Raw genomic sequence first — 15,195 nt, 5'->3', positions numbered from 1 at the left:
GACTCAGCAGACTCAGATTCCACCTCAGACTCAGACTCAGAGTCCTATGTTTCAAACTGACAATATCAGGAAAAGATCTATTGAGTCCATTCAGGAGGACATGGCTTTAGCTTCTATCGTTGTTAACTCTTACAACGATATGATTAGTGGACAGGTTCTTAACAATCATCTCGAGAATGAAGATTATGATCAGATCGATGAAGATGAGCTAGAGAGGATGGACATTCTGTACTGTATGGGTAGCATTGTTAGGCGTGCAAGGAAGTATTTAAAGAGAACTGGTCAACGATCTTTGAGTTTAAACAGGGATTCTAAGTTTGGTTTTGACATGGCGAAGGTTAGATGTTACAACTGTGATGAACTTGGTCACTTCAAGAAGACTTGTACTAGACCACCAAAGGCTGGTTATCATGATCCTTTTCTTAGTACAACCATCTCAGTGACTCCCCAACACGTCATTGTTGAGAAGGAATCATCTGGTTCTGCTCAACCTAAAGCCTTAACTGGTTCCACAATATATCCTGATGAAGTTTGTGACTGGTCTATTCCAGTTGATGCTCAGAAAGCTAATGTTGTATTTGTGGGAAAGAGTCCGGCTGAAATTGAGGAAGAAAGAGTAGTTCGAAGAAGAGCAGGTTGTAAGGGTAAAGATAATCCAAACTGCACATGCTACGTATGCAAGTGTGATGCAAGGTTAAAGAGAGCTGAGGAGCTTATGAAATGGTGTTTCAGAAAGAGGGTTAAGGAACAGCTGTATGATAAGTTCCGGAAAGCCAAGGATTTGTCAGACATTAAGTTTACTACTGATCCATCCGATGAAGAAGAAGGTAAAAGTTGTCATGAGGGTACTTGGTTCAGAGAAGAGTTGGGTCATTTGCTCAACCGTGATTTTGTGAGTGGTGATAAGAAAGTTGTGACGGTTCAAAGTCAAGTTAGTTCAGATAATAGTGAGGGTAAGGAAGGTTATGAAGCTGATTATTCGGACAGCACAAGTTCGGAGTACGAATCAGAGTTAGATGCAGAATCACAGGATGGAAGGAATAACTATGCTTTTATGGCTAATACTTCCAGTAACGATAAGGTATGTACTGATTCAATTTCTAAATGTGCTTATTGTTTTGGTTATGAACAGGAAATTGAAAGACTTGAATGCGTTATTTCTAAGCTAAGTGAAATACCTGTTACTTGTGAGACCTGCCCTAAACTTAGGACTGACCTTAAGAACCTAAGCTTAGAAAATCAGACCAACAAGAAGAACTATGAAGATGCCCTTTTCTACCTTAACAAACAGAAAGAATATGTTGAGGTGATTAAGTCTCTAGAAAACCAAATAGGTCACATGAAATCAACCATTAGAGATGATGAAAAGGTGATCACAATGTATTTGGGGAAAATAGAGACTCTTAAGGCTGAAAAGGATTCTTTTAAGTTAAAATATGAGTCTGAGAAAGCTAGAATAGATAACTGGCAGAGGATGTCGTATGTGACTCAGACTTTTAATCATCCTAAACGGGAGGGTCTGGGATATTCTGAGGTTGCACCACCTCTTATGGGTGAGTATGTTAATAAGCCCGTAGAGAAGTTTAAGGAACCAGTGGTGGAACCACCATATGGTAAACCTAAGGAGACCCCAGTAGTTAGTGCTAGTAAGGTTGTTGATTCTAAGAACCCTACAGAGGTTGTTTATGAGACTGAGTCTGATACTGACATAGACACTGAGAAAGATAGCAAACCATTTGTGCCAGTGACTAAGCCAGTTACGATTCTTAAGAATCCAAAACACAGTGAGAATAGGAGTGAGAGTCTTAAGACGCCGACAAAGAGTGTAGAAAGGCCCAAACAGAGTAAGAAAAAGACCACTTTGTCTACTCCTATTAAGTTTGTTAAAGAAAATAATTCAGGAAAACAGCAGGTTAGTGTTCCTAAAGTAGAACAACCACCTAAAGGTGGGAGTTCTAATTCTGAGAAAGTGTCCAAGTATGTTCCGCCTAGTCGGCGTCAGACTGTTGAAAAACAGGTTTTGACACCCCCTACGATTAGACAACGTACTGAACAGCCTAGGAGACAGTTTTCACCGATTAGACGCAGGTTGTTTAATGTTAATGATTTTGATAATGTTAACTGTTTCAAATGTGGGAGGCTGGGACACAGGGCTGTGGATTGTGGACCCATTAGACAGACACCCCGCAGGAAGATTGATCTCAGCCCAAATCGTTCTTTTTATAGAAGATCATCTTCTCCTGTGCACAATTCAAATGTGAAAGTAATTGATTCAAAGGTTTTTCAAACTAACGATTATTATAGAAAACCATTGCCTAAAAATACAGTTTGGAGACCAAAATCTGAGGTGAAGGGTGTTCAACGTCCTGCAGGTCCTTCGGGATCCAAGGGACAATGGGTGGAATTGCCAGTTGTTGGCATTGACGGGAAACCCACTGCCATTTGGGCATGGGTTGCCCTTTCTAACTAATCCTCTTACTTTAATGTGCAGGTCGCCTACAATCCACGCTGCAGTACATGGATTGTTGATAGTGGGGCGTCCAGGCACATGACAGGGAACTTGTCCTTGCTTTCTAATGTGAAAACAGTGGATGGTGGACCGGTTTCTTTTGCTGGTAGTGAAGGAGGGTTTATTACTACTCAAGGTGTAATCGCGAATGAAAATGTCAGCTTTGATAAGGTTAATTTTGTGGAGCAGATGTCAAACAATCTGCTTTCAGTCTCACAGGTTGCTGACAAGAAGTATACAGTAGCATTTGATGATAAACAATGCTATATTTTGAAGAAAGAATTTGTTATTCCGGAAGACATGATTCTGATGACTGCTCCCAGATGCAAGGATCTCTATATCCTTGACATGCGTAAGGCTCATGTAAAGGAAGCTACTGGCCATCAGGCTTTCGTTTCTAAAGCTACTGAACAAGAGTCTATCATATGGCACAAGCGTATGGGTCATTTGAGTCTGAGGAAGATGAACAATCTAGTCCATAATGGATTAGTTGAGGGTGTTAATCTTAAAAGTTTTCATATTCCTGATGTGTGTCTTCCATGTAAACAGGGGAAACAAACGAAAAAGTCACATGCTACCAAAAAGCATCATTCTGTTAACATTCCTTTGGAGCTGTTGCATATGGATCTCTTTGGTCCAGTCAACTGTAAAACTCTCACAGGAGAATCCTATTGCTTGGTAGTTACTGATGAATATTCACGTTTTTCTTGGGTGGTGATGTTGAAGAATAAGTCGGATACTTTTGAGCATATTAAGGTGCTTATTCTAAAGCTCGAAAGTTTATATAAATTGAAAGTGAGAAAGATTCGTACTGATAATGGTACGGAGTTTAAGAACAATCAGATGCTGCAGTTTTGTAACGAAAAGGGGATACAACAGCAGTTCAGTCCTGCTTATACACCACAGTCAAATGGTGTTGCTGAGAGAAAGAACAGGACTTTGATTGAGACCGCAAGAACAATGTTAGCTGATTCATGTCTTCCGATTGCCTTCTGGGGTGAAGCAGTGAGTACAGCGTGTTATGTTATGAACAGAGTTCTCGTGGTGAAGCGTCATGGTAAAACTTGTTACGAGCTGCTGCATAAGAGAAAACCTAATATTAAACATTTCGAACCCTTTGGCGCACCTTGTACTATTTTGGTACGTGATGCTGGAGGAAAATTTAATTCAAGGTTGTTTCTGGTATCTTCTTGGGTTACGGGAATCCGAACAAGCGGGTGTACAACAATGAGACAAAACGTCTGGAAGAACAGTTTGAAGTTGATATTCAGCGCAATGCACCGCCTCGTGTCAGTAAAGGTTATGCATGGCAGTTTAAGTATGATAAGCTTTTTGATTCATTCAATCTTCCACCAGGTGCTACAGAGGAAGAACTTCTGACTCAGATATTGTTTGATTCTCGGAATTCTTCAGAAAATGTTATCACTATTCCTACGCAGGTTCAGAATCCGGTTTCTAGCGTGCAACTAAGTCCACAAAGTGTTCAAGGTAATCTTGAGTCTAATGAGGACGGGGTAGTTGATACAGATGAAGATAGTGAGTTAGATGATGATGTGGAACGTACAGTATTGACAGAGAGACATCTGAATCCTCTATATAACCAACCATCTACTGTGACTGATCCAGAACAGATAGCAGATGCAGGAGGTGTACGGAGATCGAATCGTGTTATTCTGCCACCAAAGCGTCTGGCAGACTATTATGTGGATACAAGAGGACTGCCTAGTGTCAATCCTCCTCAAACTACTACATCTGGGGCATCCACGTCAGGAGTTATCTCTACATCCGAGGTTCCCGCGGTTACTGAAAATATGACTGCAGTTGAAGATGTTCAAAGTGAAAGTGCGAATTTGGTGACAGCTTTTTATTCATCATTGAACAAGACAGGGAGAGTGTTTGTTCATGCCCACTCGTGTTATGTGTGTCAAATCGAGCCGGAAGATGTATACGAAGCTTTAAAGTATGATGAGTGGGTAAGTGCTATGCAGGAAGAGCTGTTGCAATTTAAACATCTTAAGGTTTGGAGGTTAGTCAATCCACCGCATGGTTGTGTACCCTATGGTCTTCGTTGGGTTTTGAAGAATAAGAAAGATGAGCAGGGTATAGTGATTCGTAATAAAGCTAGATTGGTGGTTAAGGGATATCAGCAAATCCCGGAAATTGACTATGATGAGGTTTTTGCTCCAGTTGCGAGACTGGAGGCTATCAGGATTTTCTTGTCCTTCGCGTCCTATATGGGTTTCAAAGTTTATCAAATGGATGTGAAGAGTGCGTTTTTGTATGGTGAGATAAACGAGAAAGTGTTTGTTGAACAACCGCCTGGTTTTGAGGATCCGCATTTCCCAGAAAAGGTGTATCGACTAGAAAAGGCGCTATATGGTCTACACCAAGCTCCTAGAGCTTGGTATGCAACGTTGTCCAACTACATGCTTGAAAATGGTTTTCGGAGAGGTGTCATTGATCAGACACTTTTCATCAAGAAGAAAGGACAACATCTTATGTTAGTGCAGGTCTATGTTGATGATATTATTTTCGGGTCTACAGATCAGAGTATGGTTGATGAGTTCGAGAAGGTTATGCAACGGAAGTTTAAGATGAGTTCCATGGGAACTATTAAGTTTTTCTTAGGTTTGCAGGTAGCTCAAACGGATAAAGGCATCTTCTTACATCAGACGAAGTATGTTGCTGATATCCTTAAGCGCTTTCAGGTAGATACAGAGAGACCAGCTAAGACTCCGTTGTCGGTTAATCATGGGATTTCACCAGATAAGGAGGGTGCTCCAGTGGACACTACTTTGTACAGGGCTATCATAGGTTCTCTAATGTACCTAACTGCTTCTAGACCAAATATAATGTTTGCGGTGTGCCTGTGTGCTCGTTATCAGGCAAACCCTAATGTTCATCATATGTTAGTGGTCAAGAAGATTCTGAGGTATCTAAAAGATACTCCCAGCTTAGGGTTATGGTATCCGTGTGAGGATGGTTTTGATCTCACAGCGTACAGTGATTCAGACTATGGAGGTTGCAAGAAAGATTTAAAGTCAACATCAGGAGGGTGTCAATTTCTTGGTAGCAAACTAGTAACCTGGCAGTGTAAGAAGCAGACAGCAGTGGCTCAGTCCACTTGTGAAGCAGAATATATTTCCGCGGCCAGCTGTACATCACAGGTTATCTGGATACAACAGCAACTACGTGACTACGGTTTGAAAATCTCTAACACTCCTATTTATGTTGATAATACTGCTGCCATAGCTGTCACTAAGAATCCCGTAAATCACTCTAAAACGAAACATATAGGGATTAAATACCATTTCATTAGAGATTGCTATGAGAAAAAGTTAATTGATGTAGTGCAAATTGACACTACAGCCCAAAGGGTTGATCTCTTCATAAAAGCTTTTGATAAACCACGTTTTGAATTTCTATTAAATGAGATAGGTGTTAAGTTGCTTCAAGATGTAGTTCCTGAAACTGAAATTCCTGAAACTGAGGTTCCTAACACAGAGGAATCTAAGCCTGAGACTGAGTTGTGAATGGTTAGAAACTGCTTGTAGAGTTTGAATAGTTTTGCATGATAGCTTCTAGATCATTTGCATTTTTCGTTTGCATGATAGATTAGTTTTTACTGAAATTTGCATGTTTGCTTATGTTTTTAGATAGTTTTATGCTTTTGTACAGAGAAAATCAAAAAGCCATAAAAATTGAAAAACCAGAAAAACAAATAAAAATTAGAAAAATAGAAAATCCATAAAAAGTGAAAAATCAGAAAATGAGTTGCTTGTTATGTTTGTGGGGAAGTGATTGCAATACTGAACTGACATGTAAGTTGTGAAAAACAAGTAATACAGGATGATTGATAATATGTTGGTAAACTTTATTGATCTAATTCTATATAGAGATGATCACACTAATAACGCGTAAATATCATGATGAGGAAATCGTGGAAAGGTTTACAGCGGTTGAGGGTAGTCACCTACTTATCACTGAATATGTACCGAGAAATGATTGAACAGAAACTCGACAGACGGTTGAGGTCTCCCCTACTACGATTTATACTCGGTAGCAAAAGGATAATTTTGTGAGTCCCCAAGGTGAGCATATTTTGTCTAGGATGCATACTTGTTTCTATTTACCTTTATTACTTGGACCGAAATCCAACAACATACATATCGGGTACCCAAAGGGAGGTGTTTTCTCTAAAAGGGTTGAGAAGTGCAGTTTTGTATCACAGACACAGAATGATTTTTAAAAGGCAACATCATCGGGTTCTAGATTTCCACATACGAAGATTGGTTTTCCGTGCAGTTATAACAAATGTCAAAGACAGTGGTGCGTCATCATCATGTTTAGTTGTAATCATTTATTTATTTATTTTGTTTATGTATTGTAAGGAGAAAATGCAACATCAGAAAATCCAAAAAAAAAAAAAAAAAAAAAATTGCAAGTTATGGATTGTTTATGTTTATTTATGTATTTATTTCAATTTGTAAATAACATGATGCACTACATAGCTGCAAGAGAATCATGGATCAAGAATTGAACAGAGTTTCAGAGATTCCTCGGTTATCAATGTTTGAGACAACATACATTCCAATCGGAGACTTATTTGAACGATTTCGTTATCTACATCCGAGGGGGAGAATTTATCAGATCATCAGATATAGAGAACTTAAATCATTTAGTTCACATCTCAATTAGTGAACTTTACATCTTTTGTCTGTGATATGGGATTGTGCCTATTGACCTGGATAGAGGGAATATCTTCTGGAAGGTATCTTAGCGTTCCATCACTCAAATATATATATCACTTCCATCCATCCAACACCATACATCATACTATTTCCGTTTAAGTATGGGGTTTATAGCGGCCGGTATGCGTCCTTAACAGAGTATGCAATAAATTTGAGATTAACAATGTTATCTGAAACGAAAGGTATAAGTTTAAGGTAGAAGCCAAAGGCTGACAGGGTTGCTAGAAACATCGTGAGATGGTTCTGTTCAATAGAATCGAAAGTACATTGATGTGATAAGAGGACAGCGTCAACAGGTTTGTGCTCAATTGTTCTACCCGAGAAATCGTGCGATCTCAAACGAGGACTGACTTTGTGATGTAAATCTGACATTGAAAAATGTTAAAGTAATTAATCTAACGTGATCATCGAAGTCTAGGGTGAAAGTTGATGAATGTTTATTGATATATTTGAAGGTTGTTCTGTATATGCTTTAATGAATAAGTTCGTGAATGAACTATGGAATAACATGTCAATATAGTTCAGTTCTGATCCCCGAATCAAAAAGATTCAATCAATTTTATATGCCAACTCACAAAAAGATATGTTATTCTTCTGGAAGTGTGACTGATGATAAGCAGTATTATTTGTTCCTATGCTGATAACATCATGAATTTGTTAATGTTAATGCTTTATGAAACTGATGTTAAAGATTTATTATCCACAGATCTAAAAGGTTAAATGTTACTGATTATATCTGTTATTATATTGCTGATCATGATACACTTGATCTTGTACAGTTATTTGCTTTGTGTATTTGCATGAGCATGCATTTCTGAATTAGTTTGCATTCATGTGTTAGTTGCATGTGCATTTATATTTCATCTTTTAAGTCCACAACGCAGTTCTGGGTAAGGTTTACTGTGAAAGGAACCTTAGGTTTCTTATTGTATTGAATATAAGTTGTTTTGAGCTTAAAGGAACAAAGCGTGATGTTTTTTTATTGTGGAGATCAGTCCCAGGGGGAGTTAGTGTAAATGGGTAAAAGTCTGATATTGAAAAGTGTTAAGTTTTAAAAGTTTTCAAATGTCAGACCACCGGCCGACAGTCTTTACATCCGGCCGATGGACTCAGACCCTCGCCCGAGTGTCAAGACCATCGGACCGACGGACTTGACCATCGGCCGATGGTCACTGACAGGGTATAAAAGGACCCAGCGACGAACGGGTCAGTCACTCTGGCCAAAATTGTGTGATTTTACCCTAATTTTCTGAAGTTAAGGAGAAAGGTTTTGATCCAGTTTTTATTATTCATCTTTTCTTTGTGATCTTAGCGCCGTAAACAAGGTAACATAACTCTTAATCGTTTGTTTGTAATCGATGATTTAGTGTTCGAAGTATAAACTTTAAATCGGATGAGTTTTATTTGAGATCTATTGAAATTGATGTTTGATGTATGATAAACGGCCCCTTTAGCATCTGTTATAACAGGAATTTGAACTAGAAACGTCAAATCGGACGGTTTGATCAATTTCGAGTCACAGATCTGATGAACTACCTCCGGCCGAGGGTCTCTGACCATCGACCGATGGTGTCCATCGATCGGCCGGACATCTTGTCACTCGGCCGAAGGTCGTTATTTGACCAGTGTGTGTATGTGGTTAGACCATCTGCCGTAGGTCTAGACCATCGGACCGATGGTCATTCTGTTGGACCGATGGTAGATTATTTTGATTAATTTTAATTGAATGATTGGTCTCTGATAATTTCTGTGATGCCCATCTAATGCTAGTGCTTGTAGTTTGTATTAGAATGTCAGGTGGCTTATTTGTTGGTCAATGGATGTTCAACATCGACCGTAGGAGAATCCTAGCTAGATATCGACCAATCTTAGTAGAACAAAAGGTCATTGCGACTCGACAGACTTATAGTCCTTGGGAACAGATTGGGTGTCAGGCTTTCATAGATATTGGGGATTATTACTGTCCTGCTCTACTTAGAGAATTTTACGCCAATGTTGCTTTAGAGGATGGTAAGAAGAAGTTTGTACACTCGGGTCTATTTAATCAACAGTATAGGTGGACTTTAGAGGAATTCTCAAACCTGTTAAACGTTCCTCATACTGGGGTTAAGATACTGTACCCTAGCAAAGATATCAGAAAGATTCCCAGTAGATTCAGATTGTCAGATGTTATTGTTAGGATATGCAAGCCAGAGAAGGTAGTGTATACTGGTAGAGTTGAGGTTAGTGATGAAGATATCTTGCCACAACATGAGATACATTTGAGAATCATCAAAAGAAATGTGACTTTTAGGAGAGAAGGAGATCATTTGCTGTCTGGTACTGAAGTCTTGTTTCTATATTGCCTACTAGAGGGTATTCAAGTGAATGTGGGACACTTTCTCATTCATGTGATGAAAGATTTTCTTGAATCAGAAGAACCATTCCCATATGCAGCTTTACTGTATAACTTGTTTGAGAAACTTGGTGTGATTCAACATGAAGAAAAGTTAGTGCCAGAGGATCCCATAATGGGATGATTGATTCTGATGTTATGTTTATGTTTGATTATTTTCAGATTATTGTGTAATTTGATAATGCTAGCCTGTTAGCATTGATACGGTATCTTATGTCTGTAATGATCTAACTTTGAACATGTGATTATGTAACCGTGATCGTATTAATGTGATATGTTCTGTGATGATAAATCAGTGATACTTAATTAATCATGAATTTAACGCTGATTAAGAATTGTGTTTGCAGTTTTTGTTAATCATGTCAGGTGCACAAATGGATCAAGAACAAGCTGTCCACAGTTCTGAGACTGAATCATCAGGAAGACCCACATCTGCTAGTCTTCCAGGGTTGAAGGCGAGCCCTAACTCTAATCTGATGGCGTGTCTAAATGACAAAGGTCCAAATGCTAGCAAGTACAAGACTGTGATTGAATTCTTGAAGCGTTCAAGGATATTTGCTGCGGTGTCAATGCCATGTACTGCTTATTATTCTCATCAGAGAGAATTTTGGGCTAACGCTAGAGTGGAAACTGTTGATAATAAGCCTGTGATAGTAAGTCGAGTATGTGATCAAGAGGTTAAGATATCTGAGTATACTATTCGGAACACGTTTTTGTTTGAGGATGATGAGAAAATGCCCAAGAGACTGTCGAAGACTAAGATTACTGGATGTGTGCTGAGATGTGAGTATGCTGGTGATATTACACGTGCTACGATTAAAAGAAGCGGATTCACTCCACCGTACAGATATCTGTCTTTAGTGATTGTTAAGTGTTTGAGTACGTTACAAGGCGGATTTGATGAGCTGAGTGAGATTTATCAGGGAATGTTTGCTGCCTTGATTCTGAAAGCTGATTTCAATTTTTCGGGTGTTATCTTTGATCTGTTGATGGAGAATGTTACGAGCTAACAATACTTGATTTATCCAAGGTTCCTGCATATAATGATTAATGCTCAAACTATGGATCTACCGAGATCAAAGAAGGACATCATCGAGCTGAAACATATGACTGATCTTACGTTTAATCGATTAAATCAGAAGAAGAGTGCTAGTGATGGAAAGCTGGTGTGTCATCTTGCGAGGGAAGATTATCAATGTCCACCAGGCAAGAAGTGGAGGAATGAGAACAGTCTATCTGGTCATGAGCCTGATTTTGAGCTAGCAAACAGTGATGAAGAGGTTGATCAGCCGATGAATACTCAGGGTACAGGTGGTTCTGGTACTGGAGGTTTGGCTGATGAGCCCGTTGATGTTAATACCGGTATTGGTGAAGAAGCTCCTAGAGGTGAGAGGAGACGTCTGGTAGAAGATGAAGGTTCTCAGGTTTCTACAAAGATGAGACCGAGCAAGAGGTTTAAGTTGGTTTTGAAGAATCCAGGTGGTTCTGATACAGGTGCTACACAAAGAACTGCACCTACTCAAGCACAAAGTCAACAACAGCAACAAAGTCAGCCACAGCAACAAACTCAACCGCAACATCAATCACCGCCAATTGTTCAACAATTGTCTCAAGAGACTGTGTCTACTCCAACTCCGGAGGCACCACATACAGGAGCAGAAGGAGGAGTTAGTTCATCTGCGCTTCAGAATCTGAATGATTTGTATGTTCAAGCTATGGCTGATAATCTGAGAATGAAGAAGGATATGGATGCAAAAGTGGAGGAGTTGAGAGAAGAGAATCGTGTGAAAACTGAGGATGTTACTAGGTTGAGAACTCAGGTTGATTTGTTACAGAAGAAAGTTGGTGATCAATCATTGTTGTTAACTGCTGCAAAGAAAGAAGCTTCTGAAGCTAGAAAGGTGGCAGAGTCGGCTTTGGCTAAGATTACTGCTTGGGAAGAGAAGTTTGATCTGGTTGAATTGCCAGAGGGAGAAACTGATGTTCAAATGGTGGTGGCTCCTGGTACTTTAAAAGAAACAGCACTATCAGTAATTCCTTTACAAATTGATTATAGTTTTAGTGAATTCTTTTCTAAACAGGATGAGCTCAAGCATTCTGTTGTTTATGATGATTTAGAGGAGGGGGAGATCCCTCACAACTTCACCAGAGCTGAGCTGGACGAGCTGGTGCGTCTAGAGCAAGAAGAAGCTAAAGCTGCTGACGCACAGTCCGATGATCCTCCATCAGAGGATGATTCTTTTGGCCCTGAGATTTCTAAGGATATCGATGATGGGGAAGTTGATGGTTTAATGGAAGATGTTACTTTTGAAGAATATCCTACGTATATGAATGATAGGAATGAAGATCTTCCTGGTTTTGAGGAGTTGTTTAGAACAGATGACGAAGTTTTGAATCGAAGGTGTAAAGAGAAAGAGAGAACTGAGGTTTTGCCTGAAGGGTTCTTGCCGGTCAAGTATAATGATGAGGTTGCTTCGAAGTTAGAAGCTGACTGGCGTGATATTTTGAGGATTCGAAAGTATTGTGAAAAACCGAAGCTTGAGCCAAAGTATTTGAAGATGATAAATTTGAGGAAAGGTGCGAAAGGAAGGATCTTGGCCTGGGCATACATTGAAGAATTCAACATGTTTGCAATTAAACGAGAGTTTGGAGTTGACTACATCAAACATGGTCATGAGTTCAAGTCACTGCCGTATTTTGAGCTTATGCAGATTGCCAGGTTAAAGATGTTGTATTGTGGAATGAACGATCGCTCATCATTGTTGGTTAAGAAAGTTCGAATCGCGTACAATTCGAATAACTGGAAGGATTTTAGACCACAGTATCCGAGGATTAAGTACAGGGTTGATCCTATTAATGGAGTATCTCGACAAATTTTGAAGTATAAGCCGGCAAAGACTATGAAGAAGGTTCCGTTAAGAAAATTGCCGCAGAATTGGAGTCAGAGATTTCGTTGGTGGTTTTATGATGATCGTTCTGAGGAAGCTGTGATTGTTTTAGATAAGCTGAAGGAAGATGATATCGATTGTATTCGTGTGTTGGATCCGATCTGGTTAAGGAACTGTACCGAAGCTGATATTTTTACTTTGTACTATAACCGTATGCTTTATCGTCGTGAAAACAGGGTACAGGCTGAACAGTATGTTAAAGTGGCTAAGCTGTGCTACTTGAACAACATGGTGATCGATCCGTATGATGACTGAAGACTTATGGAATAGAACTAGGTCTTAGGGGGAGTTTGTTGGTGCATAAATCCCGAGTTCTATTACGTTTATTGTTCTATTTGTTATGTACTTGATATTTCAGTCATATATGTACGTGGACACTTATACTTTGTGTTTATGATGCTTAGTATAATGTCGTGAATAGGTCAAGCAGTCGGTTGGCTGCTCAAGACCATCGACCGATGGTAGGGACCATCGGTCGAGGGACTGTCACCATCGGCCGAAGGTCCCCGACCACCGGCCGATGGTCGCTGTATTTAGTATAAATATGGGTTTCGTGGTTTTGTGTTAGGTTACACACCATAAACCCTTAGGCCGTCGTATTACTTGCTGCTAATCGTCCCAAAACCCTTACCAACCGAATACACAGTCTTAGGCATCGATTCTATCAATTATTCATTGGTTAATTCGATCCCGTTAGTCTAATACGTATTCGACTCATTCTAATTAGTGTTTCCACCATTAATCTAGATACAACGTATGATCTAAGGTCCAAACTACATCTACAGGTGCTGATCATAAACGAGAAAGTGACGAAAACAGCAAAGACGACATGTTAAACGGCGGTGGCGGTGGCGAAATCTCACGGCGGTCAAGAGGACGACCATCGGGTTCAAAGAACAAACCAAAACCGCCAATCATAGTTACACGAGAGAGCACGAATGCACTTAGAACACATTTAATGGAAGTTGCTGATGGTTGTGATGTAATGGAAAGTATTGCCACCTTTGCACGAAGGCGCCAGCGTGGCGTTTGTATTATGAGTGGTAGTGGGACCGTCACAAATGTTACTCTTCGACAACCACCGGCTTCACATGGTGCGGTTATGAAATTGCAAGGTCGACTTGAAATCTTGTCGTTATCAGGAACTTTTTTACCTCCACCGGCACCACTCAGTGCCACCGGCATGACTGTTTATCTAGCCGGTGGCCAAGGACATGTGGTTGGTGGATGTGTGGTGGGGCCACTTTTAGCCGTCGGACCTGTGGTTATTATGGCGGCGTCTTTTAGTAACGTCGGTTATGAAAGTCTTCCACTTGAAGAAGAAGGAGAAAGTAATTTGCCAGTGCAAGGTGGCTCGTTAGGATCTCCAGTAGCTATTAGTACTCCTCCACCACCATCACAACAACAACAGTTATTAGGGGATCCTAATTCGCTCTTTCGTGGCATGTCTCAAAACCTAGTCAACTCGATTCGATTACCGAATGATAGATATTGGGCAAGTGGCGGCGGTGGCCATACATCGTTCTAGCTATAATCAAACGTGGAATGTACATTGGTTCTTTTGAAAATCACACAAAAGATTTGTTTGATCATAAATCGGTACTGTAAAACGGGATTTTAGGTTTATCCTATAGAGAGGATGTGAATATTGTTTTCATTCTTTTACTATTCTTTTCTTAATATGTGTCAACTCTTATGTTTCTTAATCTGATTTTACTTAATAAGATAGTGATCGGAGTTTCATCATTGTTATAAGTTTGGTTACTATCAATTAAGATGATCATATAGATGCATGTATTTTGATTGAACATTTTTGTGTAAATTGTTGTTTCTTTGATGACAATAATAAGAAGTTGGATCAGTTCTACACTATAGTTTCTTGTTACAAATGTGTCCAGGTTTTCACTTAATTGTTTATAAGGTAAACATAGAATATATATATATATATATATATATATATATATATATATATATATATATATATATATATATATATATATATATATATATATATATATATATATATATAATTAAGATACTTCGGGTTTGAAATTAGATTATATCATTAGATAAAACCAACATTATTTTATTGAATTTGAGACAAAATTTCATTCCTCGTCCCTGAACTTTACATCGATTTTGACTCCCTGTCCTTTTTCTTTTTTTTGTGCATTCCTCGTTCCTAAACTATCAAAAGAGTACATCCCTCGTCCCCCGTCTACCTTCTGTATATTTTTCCGTTAAATGAAGTCATGTGCTAAGCATGTGAGGGTAGTTTCGTCATTTTACATATTTCTTTTGACTTTTCCTCAAATCTACAGAAATTCAAACCCCTATTGCCTCTTTTTATTTTATTTTATTTTATTATTGTAATAATTATATACTACAAAATAAACCCAAATTTCAGATCTGCTTTCATGGATTTTTTTCATGAAGAAAGCAGACCCAGATTCAAAATCAACCCACGAAGATGTTCTAGTGTCCTCTTCACGAAGAATCTGCACCGGCGGCGGTTCTAGTGTCCTCTTCACGGAGATTGCAAGAAGATGTTGAAGGGAAAACATATCTGTGTTGCACGAATTTTACAAACAA

The 15,195-nt window shown here is 39.2% G+C and overlaps 1 protein-coding gene across 1 annotated transcript in view; it reads left to right on the top strand.

Annotated features, from left to right (window-relative positions):
- LOC139846476 (AT-hook motif nuclear-localized protein 18-like) overlaps window positions 1-14,308 on the top strand; it is a 33,541-nt gene extending 19,233 nt beyond the window's left edge. Inside the window, exon 2 of the mRNA XM_071835963.1 lies at window positions 13,389-14,308. Coding sequence (XP_071692064.1) covers window positions 13,389-14,131 — 743 coding nt within the window. The 3' untranslated portion in view covers window positions 14,132-14,308. The remainder of the gene's footprint in view (window positions 1-13,388) is intronic.
- Window positions 14,309-15,195: the final 887 nt, after the last annotated feature.

The sequence above is a fragment of the Rutidosis leptorrhynchoides genome, chromosome 5, assembly GCF_046630445.1.
Source record: "Rutidosis leptorrhynchoides isolate AG116_Rl617_1_P2 chromosome 5, CSIRO_AGI_Rlap_v1, whole genome shotgun sequence".
Classification (NCBI taxonomy): domain Eukaryota; kingdom Viridiplantae; phylum Streptophyta; class Magnoliopsida; order Asterales; family Asteraceae; genus Rutidosis; species Rutidosis leptorrhynchoides.
This window is presented reverse-complemented; position numbering and strand designations above follow the sequence as displayed.